Source organism: Mesoplodon densirostris, chromosome 11 (assembly GCF_025265405.1).
Source record: "Mesoplodon densirostris isolate mMesDen1 chromosome 11, mMesDen1 primary haplotype, whole genome shotgun sequence".
In the NCBI taxonomy this organism is placed as follows: domain Eukaryota; kingdom Metazoa; phylum Chordata; class Mammalia; order Artiodactyla; family Ziphiidae; genus Mesoplodon; species Mesoplodon densirostris.
In genome coordinates, this window is record NC_082671.1 from 88,156,487 (window position 1) to 88,173,948 (window position 17,462).

Genomic DNA, 17,462 nt, shown 5'->3' on the forward strand with positions numbered 1-17,462 from the left:
TACACATTTTTCTCAAGCACTCATGGAAAATTCTCCAGGATAGATCATATCTTGGGTCACAAATCTAGCCTTGGTAAATTTAAGAAAATTGAAATCATATCAAGTATCTTTTCTGACCACAATGCTATGAGACTAGATATCAATTACAGGAAAAAACTCTGTAAAAAATATGAACACATGGAGGCTAAACAATACACTACTTAATAACAAAGAGATCACTGAAGAAATGAAAGAGGAAGTCAAAAAATACCTAGAAACAAATGACAATGAAAACACAACGACCCAAAACCTATCGGATTCAGCAAAAGCAGTTCTAAGAGGGAAGTTTATAGCAATACAATCCTACCTTAAGAAACAAGAAACAGCTAAAATGAACAACCTAACCATACACCTAAAGCAATTAGAGAAAGAAGAACAAAAACCCCAAAAGTTAGCAGAAGGAAAGAAATCATAAAGATCAGATCAGAAATAAATAAAAATGAAATGAAGGAAACTATAGCAAAGATAATAAAATTACAAGCTGGTTCTTAGAGAAGATAAACAAAATTGATCAACCATTAGCCAGACTCATCAAGAAAAAAAGGGAGAAGATGCAAATCAATAGAATTAGAAATGAAAAAGGAGAAGTAAAATTGACACTGCAGAAATACAAAGGATCATGATAGACTACTACAAGCAACTCTATGCCAATAAAATGGACAACCTGGAAGAAATGGACAAATTCTTAGAAATGCACAACCTGCCGAGAGTGCACCAGGAAGAAACAGAAAATATGAACAGACCAATCACAAGCACTGAAATTGAAACTGTGATTAAAAATCTTCCAATAAACAAAAGCCCAGGACCAGATGGCTTCACAGGCGAATTCTATCAAACATTTAGAGAAGAGCTAACACCTATCCTTCTCAAACTCTTCCAAAATATAGCAGAGGGAGGAACACTCCCAAACTCATCTACGAGGCCACCATCACCCTGATACCAAAAGCAGACAAGGATGTCACAAAGAAAGAAAACTAGAGGACAATATCACTGATGAACATAGATGCAAAATTCCTCAACAAAATATTAGCAAACAGAATCCAACAGCACATTAAAAGGATCAGACACCATGATCAAATGGGGTTTATCTAAGGAACGCAAGGATTCTTTAATATATGCAAATCAATCAACTTGATACACCATATTAACAAATTGAAGGAGAAAAACCATATGATCATCTCAATAGATGCAGGAAAAGCTTTCGACAAAATTCAACAATTTATGATAAAAACCCTCCAGAAAGTAAGCACAGAGGGAAGTTTCCTCAACATGATAAAAGGCCATATATGACAAACCCACAGACAACATTGTCCTCAGTGGTGAAAAACTGAAATCATTTCCACTAAGATCAGGAAAAAGACAACGTTGCCCATTCTCACCACTATTATTCAACATAGCTTTGGAAGTTTTAGCCACAGCAATCAGAGAAAAAAAAGAAATAAATGGAATCCAAATCAGAAAAGAAGTAAAGCTGTCATTGTTTGCAGATCATGATACTACACATAGAGAATCCTAAAGATGCTACCAGAAAACTACTGGAGCTAATTAATGAATTTGGTAAAGTAGCAGGATACAAAATTAATACACAGAAATCTCTTGCATTCCCATACACTAATGATGAAAAATCTTAAAGTAAAATTAAGAAAACACTCCCATTTACCACTGCAACAAAAAGAATAAAATATGTAGTAATAAACCTACCTAAGGAGACAAAAGCCCTGTATCCAGAAAACTATAAGACACTGATGAAAGATTTTAAAGATGATACAAATATATGGAGAAATATACCATGTTCTTGGATTGGAAGAATCAACACTGTGAAAATGACTACACTACCCAAAGCAATCTACAGATTCAATGCAATCCCTATCAAACTACCCATGGAATTTTTCACAGAACTAGAACAAAAAATTTCACAATTTGTATGGAAACACAAAAGACCCCGAATAGCCAAAGCAATCTCGAGAAAGATAAATGGAGCTGGAGGAATCAGACTCCTTGACTTCAGACTATCCTACAAAGCTACAGTAATCAAGACAGTACGGTACTGGCACAAAAACAGAAATATACAGCAATGGAACAGAATAGAAAGCCCAGAGATAAACCCATACACATATGGTCACCTTACCTTTGATAAAGGAGGCAAGAGTATACAGTGGAGAAGAGGCAGCCTCTGCAATAAGTGGTGCGGGAAAAACTGGAGAGCTACATGTAAAAGAATGAAATTAGAACACTTCTTAACACCATACACAAAACAAAACTCAAAATGGATTAAAGACCTAAATGTAAGGCCAGGCACTATTAAACTCTTAGAGGAAAACATAGGCAGAACAGTCCATGACAAAAATCACAGCAAGATCCTGTTTGACCCATGTCCTAGAGAAATGGAAATAAAAACAAAAATAAACAAATGGGACCTAATGAAATTTAAAAGCTTTTGCACAGTAAAGGAAACCATAAACAGATGAAAAGAGAACCCTCAGAATGGGAGAAAATATTTGCAAATGAAGCAACTGACAAAAGATCAATCTCCAAAATTTACAAGCAGCTCATGCAGCTCAGTATCAAAAAGACAAACAACCCAATCCAAAAATGGGCAGAACACTTGAACAGACATTTCTCCAAAGAAGATATACAGATTACCAACAAACACCTGAAAGAATGCTCAACATCATTAATCATTAGAGAAATGCAAATGAAAACTACAATAAGATATCATCTCACACCGGTCAGAATGGCCATCATCAGAAAATCTACAACCAATAAATGCTGGAGAGGGTGTGGAGAAAAGGGAACCTTCTTGCACTGTTGGTGGGAATGTAAATTGATACAGCCACTATGGAGAACAGTATGGAGGTTCCTTAAGAAACTACAAATAGAACTACCATACGACCCAGCAATCCCACTACTGGGCATGTACCTGAGAAAACCATAATTCAAAAAGAGTCATGTACCACAGTGTTCACTGCAGCTCTATTTACAATAGCCAGGACATGGAAGCAACCTAAGTGTCCATCGACAGATGAATGGATAAAGAAGATGTGGCACATATATACAGTGGGATATTACTCAGCCATAAAAGAAACAAAACTGAGTTATCTGTAGTGAGGTGGATGGACCTAGAGTCTGTCATACAAAGTGAAGTAAGTCAAAAAGAGAAAAACAAATACTGTATGCTAACACATATATATGGCATCAAAAAAAATAGTTCTGATGAACCTAGGGGCAGGACAGGAATAAAGAAAAAGACGTAGAGAATGGACTTGAGGACACGGGGGTGGGGGGAAGGGTAAGCTGGGACAAAGTGAGAGTGTGGCAGCGACATATATACACCTACCAAATGTAAAATAGATAGCTAGTGGGAAGCAGCTGCATAGCACAGGGTGATCAGCTTGGTGTTTTGTGACCACCTAGAGGGGTGAGATAGGGAGGGTGGGAGGGAGGGAGATGCAAGAGGGGACAGATATGGGGATATATGTATATGTATAAATGATTCACTTTGTTATAAAGCAAAAACTAACAGCATTGTAAAGCAATTATACTCCAATAAAGATTAAAAAAATAATAAAACAGGAAAAAGAAATAAAATAAAATGAGAAATGAAAAAGAAGTGACAACAGACACCGCAGAAATACTAAGCATCCTAAGAGACTACTATAGGAACTCTACGCCAATAAAATGGAGAAAGTGAAAGAAGTGGACAAATTCTTAGAAAGGTATAACCTTCCAAGACTGAACCAGGAAGACATAGAAAATATGAACAGACCAATCACAAGTAATGAAATTGAAACTCTGATTAAAAATCTTCCAACAGGGCTTCCCTGGTGGCACAGTGGTTGAGAGTCTGCCTGCCGATGCAGGGGACACGGGTTCGTGCCCCAGTCTGGGAAGATCCCACATGTCGCAGAGTGGCTAGGCCCATGAGCCATGGCCACTGAGCCTGTGCGTCCAGAGCTTGTGCTCCACAACAGGAGAGGCCACAACAGTGAGAGGCCCATGTACCGCAAAAAAAAAAAAAAAAAATCTTCCAACAAACAAAAGTCCAGGACCAGATGGCTTCACAGGCGAATTCTATCAAACATTTAGAGAAGAGCTAACAACCATTCTTCTCAAACTTTTCCAAAAAATCGCAGATGAAGGATACTCCCAAACTCATTCTATGAGGCCACCATCACCCTGATACCAAAACCGGACAAAGATACTACAAAAAAACAAAATTACAGAGCAATATCACTGATGAATATAGATGCAAAAATCCTCAACAAAATACTAGGAAACAGAATCCAACAGCATATTAAAAGGATCATATAACATGACCAAGTGGGATTTATCACAGGGATGCAAGGATACTTCAATATAAGCAAATCAATCAATGGGATACACCATATTAACAAACTGAAGATGAAAAACCATATGATAATCTCAATAGATGCAGAAAAAGCTTTTCACAAAATTCAACACCCATTTATGATAAAAACTCTCCAGAAAGTGGACATAGAGTGAACCTACCTCAATATAATAAAGGCCATATATACAACAAACCCGCAGCAAACATCATTCTCAATGGTGAAAAACTGAAAGAATTTCCTCTAAGATCAGGAACAAGACAAGGATGTCCACTCTCACTGCTATTATTCAACATAGTTTTGGAAGTCCTAGCCACGGCAATCAGAGAAGAAAAAGAAATAAAAGGAATACAAATTGGAAAAGAAGGAGTAAAACTATCACTGTTTGCAGATGACATGATACTATACATAGAGAATCCTAAAGATGTCACCAGAAAACTACTAGAGCTAATCAATGAATTTGGTAAAGTTGCAGGATACAAAATTAATGCACAGAAATCTCTTGCATTCCTATACACTAATGATGAGACGTCTGAAATAGAAATTAAGGAAACACTCCCATTTACCATTGCAACAAAAAAAATAAAATACCTAAGAATAAACCTACCTAGGGAGACAAAAGACCTGTACGCAGCAAACTATAAGACACTGATGAAAGAAATTAAAGATGATATCAACAGATGGAGAGATATAGCATGTTCTTGGATTGGAAGAATGAATATTGTGAAAATGACTATACTATCCAAAGCAATCTACAGATTCAATGCAATCCCTATCAAATTACCAAAAGCATTTTTTACAGAAGTAGAACTAAAAAATTTAAAATTTTTACAGAGACACAAAACACCCCAAAGAGCCAAAGCAGACTTGAGGAAAAAAACGGAGCTGGAGGAATCAGACTCCCTGACTTCAGAATATACTACAAAGCTACAGTAATCAAGACAATATGGTACTGGCACAAAAACAGAAATATAGATCAAGGGACAGGATAGAAAGCCCAGAGATAAACCCATACACCTATGGTCACCTTACTTTTGATAAAGAAGGAAGAATATACAATGGAGAAAAGACAGTCTCTTCAATAGGTGGTGCTGGGAAACCTGGAGAGCTACATGTAAAGGAATGAAATTAGAACACTCCCTAACACCGTACACAAAATAAACTCAAAATGGATTAGAGACCTAAATGTAAGATCGGACACTATAAAACTCTTAGAGGAAAACATAGGAAGAACATTCTTTGACATAAATCACAGCAAAATCTTTTTTGATCCACCTCCTAGAGTAATGGAAATAAAAACAAAAATAAACAAATGGGACCTAATGAAACTTAAAAGCTTTTGCAAAGCAAAGGAAACTACACAGAAGACGAAAAGACAACCCTCAGAATGGGAGAAAATATTTGCAAACGAATCAATGGACAAAGGATTAATCTCCAAAATATATAAACAGCTCATGCAGCTCAATATTAAAAAAAACAAACAATCCAATCCAAAAATGGGCAGAGGACCTTCTTCAAAGAAGACATACAGATGGCCAAGAAGCACATGAAAAGCTGCTCAACATCATTAATTATTAGAGAAATGCAAATCAAAACTACTATGCGGTATCACCTCACACCAGTTAGAATGGGCATCATCAGAAAATCTACAAACAACAAATACTGGAGAGGGTGTGGAGAAAAGGGAACCCTCTTGCACTGTTGGTGGGAATGTAAATTGATACAGCCACTATGGAGAACAGTATGGAGGTTCCTTAAAATCTAAAAATAGAATTACCATATGACCCAGCAATCCCACTACTGGGCATATACTCAGAGAAAGCCATATTCAAAAAGACACATGCACCCCAATCTTCATTTCAGTACTATTTACAATCGCCAGGACATGGAAGCAACCTAAATGCCCATCGACAGACGAATGGATAAAGAAGATGTGGTACATATATACAATGGAATATTACTCAAGTCATAAAAAGGAACAGAAATGAGTCATTTGTAGAGACTGTCATACAGAGTGAAGTACGTCCGAAAGAGAAAAACAAATAATGTATATTAACAGATATATGTGGAACGTAGAAAAATGGTACAGATGAACCGGGCTGCGGGTCAGAGACGGAGACAAAGATGTACAGAACAAACGTATGGACAGCAAGGGGGGAATGTGTGTGTGGGGGTGGTGGTGTGCTGAATTGGGTGATTGGGATTGCTATATATACACCAATATGTATAAAATGTATAACTAATAAGAACCTGCTATGTAAAAAAATTAAATTAAATTTTTTAAAAAAGCAGAGGAATCACTCCCAATTTGTAGAACATGAGATAGCCCCTGAAAGACCAACAAACAATGAAACAGACCAGTCTATAATACTAGATCCCAAGTTCAAAAAGGAGGTAATAAAAAGAAAACTGTAGAAATTAAGAAAGGCTATTGAGAAGAATGCAGATTACTGTAACAAGGAACTAGAAACTATAAAGAGGAGCCAATTAAAATTAGAAAACTCACCTGCAGAGACAAAAGCCAAGCTAAAGGCAATAAATAGCAAACTAAACAATGCAGAGGAACAAATAAGTGATCTAGAAATTAGAATAATGGAAATCATGCAATCAGAACAGCAGACAGAAGGACAAATGTAAAAGAATGAAAGCTATATATGAGATTTATGGGATAATATAAAGCAAGCCAATCTACACATAATAGGTATCCCAGAAGGAGAAGAGAAAAGGGAATCAAAAATGTGTTTGAAGAAACTGTGGCTGAAAAATTCCCAAACTAAAGAAGGAAACAGATATCCAGGTACAGGAAAGTCCCAAACAAGATGAACACAAACAGACTTATACAAAGATGTATTAAAATTAAAATAGCAAAAGTTAAAGAGAGGATTCTAAAGAGAAAAACAGAGTTAGTTAAAGGGGAAGCTGCATAAGGCATTCAGCTAATTTCTCTACAGAAAATGTTGTAGGCCAGAGGGGAGTGCAAAGATATGTTCAATGTCCAGAAAGGGGAAAACCTGAAACTTAGGATATTCTACCCAGCAAGATTATCATTTAGAATAGAAGGAGAGATAAAGAATTTCTCAAAACTAACAAGACAAAAAGAAACAAAAACTAAAAGAACACAGCAGTACTAAACTATCCTAAAAGAAATATTGAAAGGTCTTCTCCAAATAGAAAAGAAGAATCTATAGGAATGAGAAAATCACAATGGGAAAATAAATCACTTAAATAAGCCAGTATATAGATTACAATTATTTTGCGTGTGTGTGAAAGCGATGATAACTACAATAAACAGCAAAGTGATAAACATGAAGATATAAAAGAGGACATCAAAATCATAAAATGTGGGGGGAGGGGTAAGAAAATGTAGACTTTTTTCAGAATATGGTTGAACCTATATGACTATGAGTCTAATGCAAGTAGATATAGTAATGGGTTAACATACTTGTAAAACAGGGCAACGAAAAATCAAAAACATACAACAGATTCAGAAAAACCCAAAACAAAAGAACTCAAGCATAACACAAAAGAAAATCATCAAACCACAAGAGGAAAAACAAGAAGAAAAAGAAAGGAACAAAGAGGAAATACAAAATCAACTGAAAAATAAGGTTTAAAATGGCAATAAATACATATCTATCAACAATTACCTTAAGTGTCAATGGACAAAATGTTCCAATCTAAACATGCAGAGTGGCAGATTAGATAATAAAACAAGAGTGGCAGATTAAATAATAAAACAAGAGCCTACAATATGCTGCCTACAAGAGACCCACTTTAGGGCGAAGGATACACAGATTGAAAGTGAGGAGATGGAAAAAGGTGTTTTATGCAAATGGAAATGACAAGAAAGTGGGAGTAGCAGTACTCATATGAGACAAAATAGACTTTAAAACAAAGGGCATAAAGAAAGATAAAGAAGGACACTATAAAATGATAAAAGAATCAATACAAAAAGAGGACATTACACTTGTTAACCTATATGCACCCAATATAGGAGCTCCTAAATAGAGAAAACAAGTAATAGGAAACATGCTAGGACACAAAGCAAGCCTGACCATATGTAAGAGGACAGAAATTATTTCAAGCATCTTTTCTGACCACAACAACATGAAACTAGAAATCTACCATAGAAAGAGAAACGAGAAAAAAATGATTACATGGAGACTAAACAACAGGCTACTAAAAAACCAATGGATCAACAATGAAATCAAAGAGGAAATTAAAAAATATCTTGAGACAAATGACAATGAAAACACAACCATACAGGGCTTCCCTGGTGGCGCAGTGGTTGAGAGTCCGCCTGCCGATGCAGGGGACATGGGTTCGTGACCCGGTCTGGGAAGATCCCACATGCCACGGAGCGGCTAGGCCCATGAGCCATGGCCGTTGAGCCTGCGCATCCAGAGCCTGTGCTCCACAACGGGAGAGGCCACAACAGTGAGAGGCCCGTGTACTGCAAAAAACAAAACAAAACAAAACAAAAAAAACAACCAAACAAAATCTCTGGGATGCAGCAAAAGCAGTCCCATGAGGGAAGTTCATAGTGATACAGTCCTTCTTCAAAAAAAAAAAAAAAAATCTCAAATGACCTAACTTACCACCTAAAAGAATTAGAAAAAGAAGAACAAACAAAGCCTGAAGTCAGCAGAAGGATGGGAATAATAAATATTAGAGAGGAAGTAAATAAAATAGAAATAAAAAAACAATAGAAACAAATCAATAAAATCAAGAGCTGATTTTTTGAAAGGGTAAACAAAATCGACAAATCTCTGACCAGGCTCATCAAGAAGAAAAGAGACGGGACTTCCCTGGTGGTACAGTGGTTAAGAATTTGTCTGCCAATGCAGGGGACACGGGTTCGAGCCCTGGTCTGGGAAGATCCCACATGCCACAGAGCAACTAAGCCCATGCACCACAACTACTGAGCCCGTGCTCTAGAGCCCGTGAGCCACAACTACTGAGCTTGCATGCCTAGAGCCCATGCTCTGCAACAAGAGAAGCCACCGAATAAGAAGCCGACGCACTGCAATGAAGAGTAGCCCCTGCTTCCTGCAACTAGAGGAAGACTGCATGCAGAAAGAAAGACCCAATGTGGCCAAAAATAAATAAATAAATATTAAAAAAAAATCAGTGAGGAAAAGTAGGATAATCCATTAAATTGGACTCAGAGAGGTTGGGTAATTTGCCCAAAGTCACACAGCCCATAAGTGGTGGGTCAGTGATCCCGTCTGACTTCTAGTGTCTGACGTTCTCACTTCACAACTTCCACTTTTTTTTTTTTTTGCCGTAAGCGGGCCTCTCACTGTTGTGGCCTCTCCCGTTGCGGAGCACAGGCTCCGGACGCGCAGGCTCAGCGGCCATGGCTCACGGGCCCAGCCGCTCCGCGGCATATGGGATCCTCCCAGACGGGGCACGAACCCGCATCCCCTGCATCGGCAGGCGGACTCTCAACCACTGCGCCACCAGGGAGGCCCCAACTTCCACTTTTAAACATTTCGCTATCCTTGTCTATCTCCATACTACCAAGGCTTTGACAGGGCACTGCAAACAGAAGGCATCAATGAGTGAGACCACAAAACCATGCAGGGGGAAAAAAAAAAGAAGAAAAGAGAGGACCCAAATAAACAAAATAAGAAATGAAAGAGGAAAACTGATACCGCAGAAATACAAAAAAAAAAAAGAAAAAAAGAGAGAGAGAGAGAATAAGTAAAAAAGAGAATACTATGAACAAATATATGCCAACAAATTGCACAACCTAGAAGAAATGGACAAGTTTTTAGAAACATGGAGCCCACCAAAACAGAATCAAGAAGAAATAAATAAATTGAACAGACTGATCACTAGAAGTGCAACAGAATCTGTAATTTAAAAAACTCCCTGCAAACAAAAGACTAGGATCAAATGGGTTCATAGGGGAATTCTACCAAACCTACAAAGAAGAAATTATACCAATCCTTTCAAATTCTTCTAAAAGACTGAAGAGGAGGGAATGCTCCCAAATTCATTCTATGAAGCCACCCTCACTCTGATACCAAAACCAGAAAAAGACACTATCAGAAAAGAAAATTATAGGCCAATATCTTGATGAATACAGATACAAAAATTCTCAACAAAATATTAGCAAACCAAATCCAACAACACATAAAAAAAGATCATACACCATGATCAAGCCGGATTCATCTCAGGGTTACAAGGATGGTTCAACATATGCAAATCAATCAATGTGATATACCACATCAACAAAAGAAAAGACAAAAACCACATGATCATCTCAATACATGCAGAAAAAGCATCTGATAAAATCAACATGTATTCATGATAAAAAAAACTCTTACCAAAGTAAGTACATAACTCAACCTAATAAAAGCTATTTATGACAAACCCACAGCCAACATAATACTCAACAGTGAAAAGCTGAAAACCTTCCCACTAAAATCTGGAAGAAGAAAAGGATGTCGTCCACTCTTACCACTTATATTTAACATAGTACTGGAAGTCCTAGTCACAGCAGCCAGACAAGAAAAAGAAATAAAATGTATCTGAATTGGAAGGGAAGAGGTAAAACTGTCATTATAGGCACATGATATGATACTATATATAGAAAACCCCAAAGACTCCACGCAAAAACTACTAGAACTGATAAATTCAGCAAGGTAGCAGGATACAAGATTAACATACAGAAATCTGTTGCATTTCTTTACACTAACAATGAAATATCAGAAAGGGAAAGTTAAAAACATCCTTTTTAATATCACATCAAAAAAATAAAATACTTAGGAATAAACCTGACCAAGGAGTAGAAGGAGACAAGATGGCAGAGTAGGAGGACACTGAGCTCACCTGCTCTTACGAGCACACTAAAATCACAACTAACTGCTGAACAACCATTGATACAAAGGACTGGAACCTACCCAAACAAGATTCTACATCCAAAGACATAAAAAAGGAAACATGAGACAGTGGGAGGGGTGCACTCACGATATAATAAATCCCATACTGCCCGGGTGGGCAACCCACAAACTGGAGAATAATTATATCAGAGAAGTTCTCCCACCGGAGTGAGAGCTCTGAGCCCTACGTCAGCAGAACATACGGCTTTGCAGGCTAGTAGGGCTTGATTGCAGAAGCTCCACAGGACTGGGAGAAACAGAGATTCCACTCTTAGAGGGTGCAGACAAGGTCCCGTGTGCACCAGGTCCCAGGGCAAAGCAGTGACTCCATAGGAGCCTGGGCCAGACCTACCTGCTGGTCTTGAAGGGTCTCCTAGGGAGGCAGGGGTGGCCGTGGATCTCTCTGGAGTCGTAAAAGCTGGTGGTGGACATAGCGGGGACCTATGTGAACTCTGGCTGGAGGCAGACATTTTGGGTCCTTGGCACTGAGACCTGGCCCCATCCAACAGGCTATAATCTCCAGTGCTGGGACGCCTCAGGCCAAACAACCAACAAGGTGGGAACACAGCCCCAGCCTTCAGTAGACAGGCTGCCTAAAGTCATCCTGAGCCCACAGTCACCTCTAGCCACACCCCCTCACACAGCCCTGCCCACCAGAGGGCAAAGACACAGCTCCAGCCACCGGTGAGCAGGCACCAGCCCCTCCCACCAGTAAGCCTGCATAACAGCTAGAGCAGTGCCAGGGGTCAGACACCAGAAGCAAGGAAACTACGATCCTGCAGCCTGCAGAACTAAGTCCACAAACATAGGTCAGAACCTACCCTGGGACCAGTTGGTCCCTGGCCCTTGACTGATGAGAGGGCAGTGTACTGCTGGGACGTATAGGACATCCCATTCAGAGGATCACTTATCCAAGACTGAGAAATGTAACTAAGCTACTACATACATAAAAATACAAACAGAAATTTAAACACAATGAGTTGGCATAGGAATATGTTCCAGACGAAGGAAGAAGATAAAACTCCAGAAGAACAACTAAGCAAAGTGGAGATAGCCAATCTCCCCAAGAAAAGAGTTCAGTGTAATGACCATAAAGATGATACAAGAACTCGGGAAAAGAATGGATATATAAAGTGAGAAGTTACATGTTTTTAGCAAAGAGTTAGAAAATATAAAAAATAACCAAACAGAGTTGAAGAATACAATAACTGAAATGCAAAAATACACTAGAAGGAATCAACAGCAGAATAAGTGATGCAGAAGAATGAATCAATGAGCTGGAAGACAGAGTGGTGGGAATATCACTGCCACAGAATGGAATAAAAAAGAAAGAATGAAAAGAAATGAGGACAATTTAAGAGACCTCTGGGACAACATCCAACACACCAATGTCTGCATTACAGAGGTCCCAGAGGAGGAGAGAGAGAGAAAGGACCTGAGAAAATATTTGAAGAGATAATAGCTGAAAAGCTCCCTAACACTGGAAAGGAAACAGTCACCCAAGTCCAGTAAGTGCAGAGTCCCTTACAGGATAAACCCAAGGAGGAACATGCCAGGAAACACAGTAATCCAATTGACAAAAATTAAAGACAAAGAGAAAATATTAAATAAATACAAGAGAATCCCCATAAGACTATCAGCTGATTTTTCAGCAGAAGTTCTAAAGGCCAGAAGGGAGTGGCATGATATATGCAAAGTGATGAAAGGGAAAAACCTACAACCCAGAATAGTCTACCCAGCAAGGCTCTCATTCAGATCTGACAGAGAAATCAAAAGCTTTACACAGAAGCAAAAGCAGAAAGAATTCACTGTCACAAAACCAGTTTTACAACAAATGCTAAAGGAACTTCTCTAAGTGGAAAAAAGGGCACAACTAGAAACTAGAAAATTAAAAATGGGATGGCTCACCAGACATTTAGAGAAGAGTTAACACCTATCCTTCTGAAACTATTCCAAAAAACTGCGGAGGAAGGAATACTCCCAAACTCATTCTATGAAGCCACCATCACTCTGACACCAAAACCAGACAAAGATATTACAAAAAAAGAAAATTACAGGCCAATATCACTAATGAACATAGACATGAAAATCCTCAACAAAATACTAGGAAACCGAGTCTAACAATACATTAAAAGAATCATACATCATGGTCAAGTGGAATTTATCCCAGGCCTGCAAGGATTTTTTAACATCTGCAAATCAATCAGTGTGACACACCACATTAACAAATTGTTAAATAAAAACTTTATGATCATCTCAATAGTTGCAGAAAAAGCTTTTGATAAAATTTGACATCCATTTATGATAAAAACTCTCCAGAAAGTGGGCATAGAGGGAACCTACCTCAACATAATAAAGGCCATATACGACAAACCCACAGCAAACATCATTCTCAATGGTGAAAAACTGAAAGCATTTCCTCTAAGATCAGGAACAAGACAAGGATGTCCACTCTTACCTCTATTATTCAACATAGTTTTGGACATCCTAGCCACGGCAATCAGCGAAGAAAAAGAAATAAGAGGAATACAAATTGGAAAAGAAGTAAAACTGTCACTGTTTGTAGATGACAGGATACTATACATAGAAGATCCTGAAGATGCTACCAGAAAAATACTAGAGCTCATCAATGAATTTCGTAAAGTTGCTGGATACAAAATTAATGCACAGATATCTCTTGCATTCCTATACGCTAATGATGAAAAATCTGAAAGAGAAATTAAGGAAACACTCTCATTTACCACTGCAACAAAAAGAATAAAATACCTAGCTAAGGAGGCAAAAGACCTGTACTCCGAAAACTATAAAATGCTGATGAAAGAAATCAAAGATGACATAAACAGATGGAAAGATATACTGTGTTCTTGGACTGGAAGAATCAATATTGTCAAAATGACTGTACTACCCAAGGCAATCTACAGATTCAATGCAATCCCTATCAAATTACCAATGGTATTTTTCACAGAACTAGAAAAAAAATTAATTTGTATGGAAACACAAAAGACCCCAAATAGCCAAAGCAATCTTGAGAAAGAAAAATGGAGCTGGAGGAACCAGACTCCCTGACTTCAGACTATACTACAAAGCTATAGTCATTAAACAGTATGGTATTGGGACTTCCCTGGGGAGTGGTGGTTAAGAATCTGCCTGCCAATGCAGGGCACATGGGTTTGAGCCCTGGTCCAGGAAGATCCCACATGCCGTGGAGCAAGTAAGCCCGTGTGCCACAACTATTGAGACTGCTCTCTAGAGCCCTCGTGCCACAACTACTGAAGCCCGTGCGGCTAAAGCTGTGCTCTGCAATAAGAGAAGCCACCACAATGAGAAGCACGCACACTGCAATGAAGAGTAGCCCCTGCTCGCTGCAACTAGAGAAAGCCTGCATGCAGCAACGAAAACCTAACACAGCCAAAAATAAATAAATAAATTTATTTTAAAAAAAGAGTTGTTTGAGAAAGTGCTTGGCAAAGCATTATGCATTATAAAAGTATCATATGTCATCATTACAACAGTGCATCCTTCATTCCTTTCCCTAAATATTTTTGGAGGCTGTATATATTTTATATATAAATGTAAACTTGTGTCACAGTTGTTACAGGATTTTCCAGTTACTTGAAAACAATGTCTGAGCCTTGTTAAATTATTCTCTGCCCTAGCATGGAAGGGAGAGGAATGAACCTGGATTCTCCCTAGTTTGGGGGCTTGGCGAGGGTCTCATCTATAAGCTTCCAGGGAAAACTTTTGCAACAAGATTATTCATACCCTGGAAATCTAATGAGCTTTCAGGTTTTGGTTTGAGTAGCAAAGAAAACACTGAAAGGCTGAAGCTACAAAAATAGAGCCAAGTCTGTTTCCAAGATCATTCATGCCACGCCCAGGTTTCCTGGCACATCCTGGCCATGGCAAAGATGCACCGATTCACAGCTAAGTTGCTGGAAACTGTGTGTGGTGGCCATTCCTCCCCCAACTCTGAGGTGATGCTCTGGCAGGTGCTTCCTGCAGCTGCAGGGAAGAGCTGGTTTTCTGGAAAGGCTTGGACCATTATCTTGGGTCATGAAAAGGGCTCTGGCATTAATACTGAAAGGCTGAAAGGTACGTTTCAGACTAAAGACATGTCAAAAAGGGGTTAAAGGAAGTAGGGAAGTCAAGGAAAATTCTTTTTGGTTTTACTTATTAGCAAACAATGAAGGTCCCTAGCAGAGATTCCTTGTTCTAATGACACTTTGGGACCCATAGCCACCATGCTGGACAACTTCAGGGGCAGTGTTTACACTGTGTGCTTTGACGTCCTCCAGGAAGCACCATTCACACAGAATACAAGGTAAATCGTGCGCCCAGCTTTTGTGCAACAGGACCTTGCTGGGGCCAAATCCTGCAAGAGCCAAACCTCTAGTCACAAACAAAGCCTCAGTTCCTACTCTAGTTTTCTCACCAATTCCTTCCAAAAACAAACCAATGAACAAATAAAGCACTGTAAAGCTCCAGCCAAAATCTCAGGAGGTACATTAGATGATCAGTGTTTCCAGAAGTGCACCATTTAAAATCCTAAGTGTGCAGAGGATGATGTCTTTATAAGGAAAGCAGGTTTGTAGTTAAAATGTATGGTTGATCATTTATTTTCCTTCTTTCCCATTTAATTTGGGTCTAATAATCCCTAGTACCTGTTATATCCACAGAGTCTCAGGAAAAATATAAAAGAAAATAACCTGGTACTTTACTTTTAAATAAATTCCGAAGTCCTCTCTCTGCCTCAGACTCTCAAGATAAAAGACAGCAGCTGAGTAATTCAGGCAGTAGGTCTGGTGGCTCTGACACAGGCTTCCTTGGAAATACTGCAAGAGGAGGAGGGCAGCGGGAGAATGAATGGAAGCAAAGAGAGCACAGACAGACTTTCTTTCTCTTCACTTCTATCAGCAACTAGAACAGGGAAAGCGGAGGAGGCACCATTATCAAGTAGGAGCTATGACTGCATGGATAGCAACAGGTAATCTTCAAAATAAACATTGTTTAAAAAAAACCCGATATCCCCATAATAAACAGTTAACTCCTCAATAAGTTGCCTTTTCTTTTTGCCCATAAAGAAAATTCTATTTAGGACATATTGATTTAATTCACCCTTTACTTGCACTTATGCTTTGTTGAGGCCTACACACGCTGCATGGAACCTGATAACAAACGCCTCCTTTGATTTCACTGCTCATGTTGTTGGTGTCAAGCTTGTGTTTGTAGTAAGTGATTAAAGTAACAACATCTGACCTTTCACTAAATCTTCCTCAAAAATATCTGCATACTGGGCCTCCCTGGTGGCGCAGTGGTTGAGAGTCCGCCTGCCGATGCAGGGGATACGGGTTCGTGCCCCGGTCTGGGAGGATCCCATATGCCGCAGAGCGGCTGGGCCCGTGAGCCATGGCCGCTGGGCCTGCGCGTCCGGAGCCTGTGCTCCGCAACGGGAGAGGCCACAGCAGTGAGAGGCCCGCGTACCACAAAAAAAAAAAAAAAAAAAAAAATATCTGCATACTGAATTCTCCTTCCAGCTTCTAAAAACAGAGAGTCAAATTTGGGGCACCTCTACTAAATGTAGTTTCGTAGCGTGCGTGTTATGTGCTAGTCTTACCCAGTCTAACACTTGTGTTCTTTCTTCATTATGCGTATGTAATGTCTTAAACTTGCTATAATGACTACACATTCATAAGCCATATCAAATTTATTTAAACATGAGGCAAGTGGCCAATTCATATGTATACAAATGGTCAAACGGAGCACACTGCCCAATATGCCACCATCTCAGTTAAGTGTCTGTCTCGGGAATGACAGCTATTCTTTCCTCTTCACCAATGCTTCTGGCTCCTAACTGGCAGACACTCTCTTGAGGAATCCATAGTGCCTATCACGTTGCTAAGCCTACGTGTTCCTTGATAGGTTTATTAATTAGTATAATGAGTAATGGGTCCCATCAGGGAATTTCCAATAGTGTCATAATGGGGTGAATGGGAGAAGGACGACACACTTGCTGGTACCATTATAACTGCAGTGAGTAGAGACAGCAGGCCAAGCCTAACAGGCCAGGAAAGGACGGGACAGTCGTGAAGGCAGAGAGAACAAAACCCTAGAAAACTAGTTTGCTATAGGACCTCAGAGGACAAAACGCTATGGGGGGAAATGTCAAGTTTTGCCTTCAAGAAGAAGT

The 17,462-nt window shown here is 39.1% G+C and overlaps 1 protein-coding gene across 1 annotated transcript in view; it reads right to left on the reverse strand.

The window, feature by feature from the left end:
- The window catches only part of PLEKHG7 (pleckstrin homology and RhoGEF domain containing G7), an 80,546-nt gene that overhangs the window by 29,336 nt on the left and 33,748 nt on the right, over window positions 1–17,462 (reverse strand). Inside the window, 1 exon segment of the mRNA XM_060114240.1 lies at window positions 15,994–16,107. Coding sequence (XP_059970223.1) covers window positions 15,994–16,107 — 114 coding nt within the window.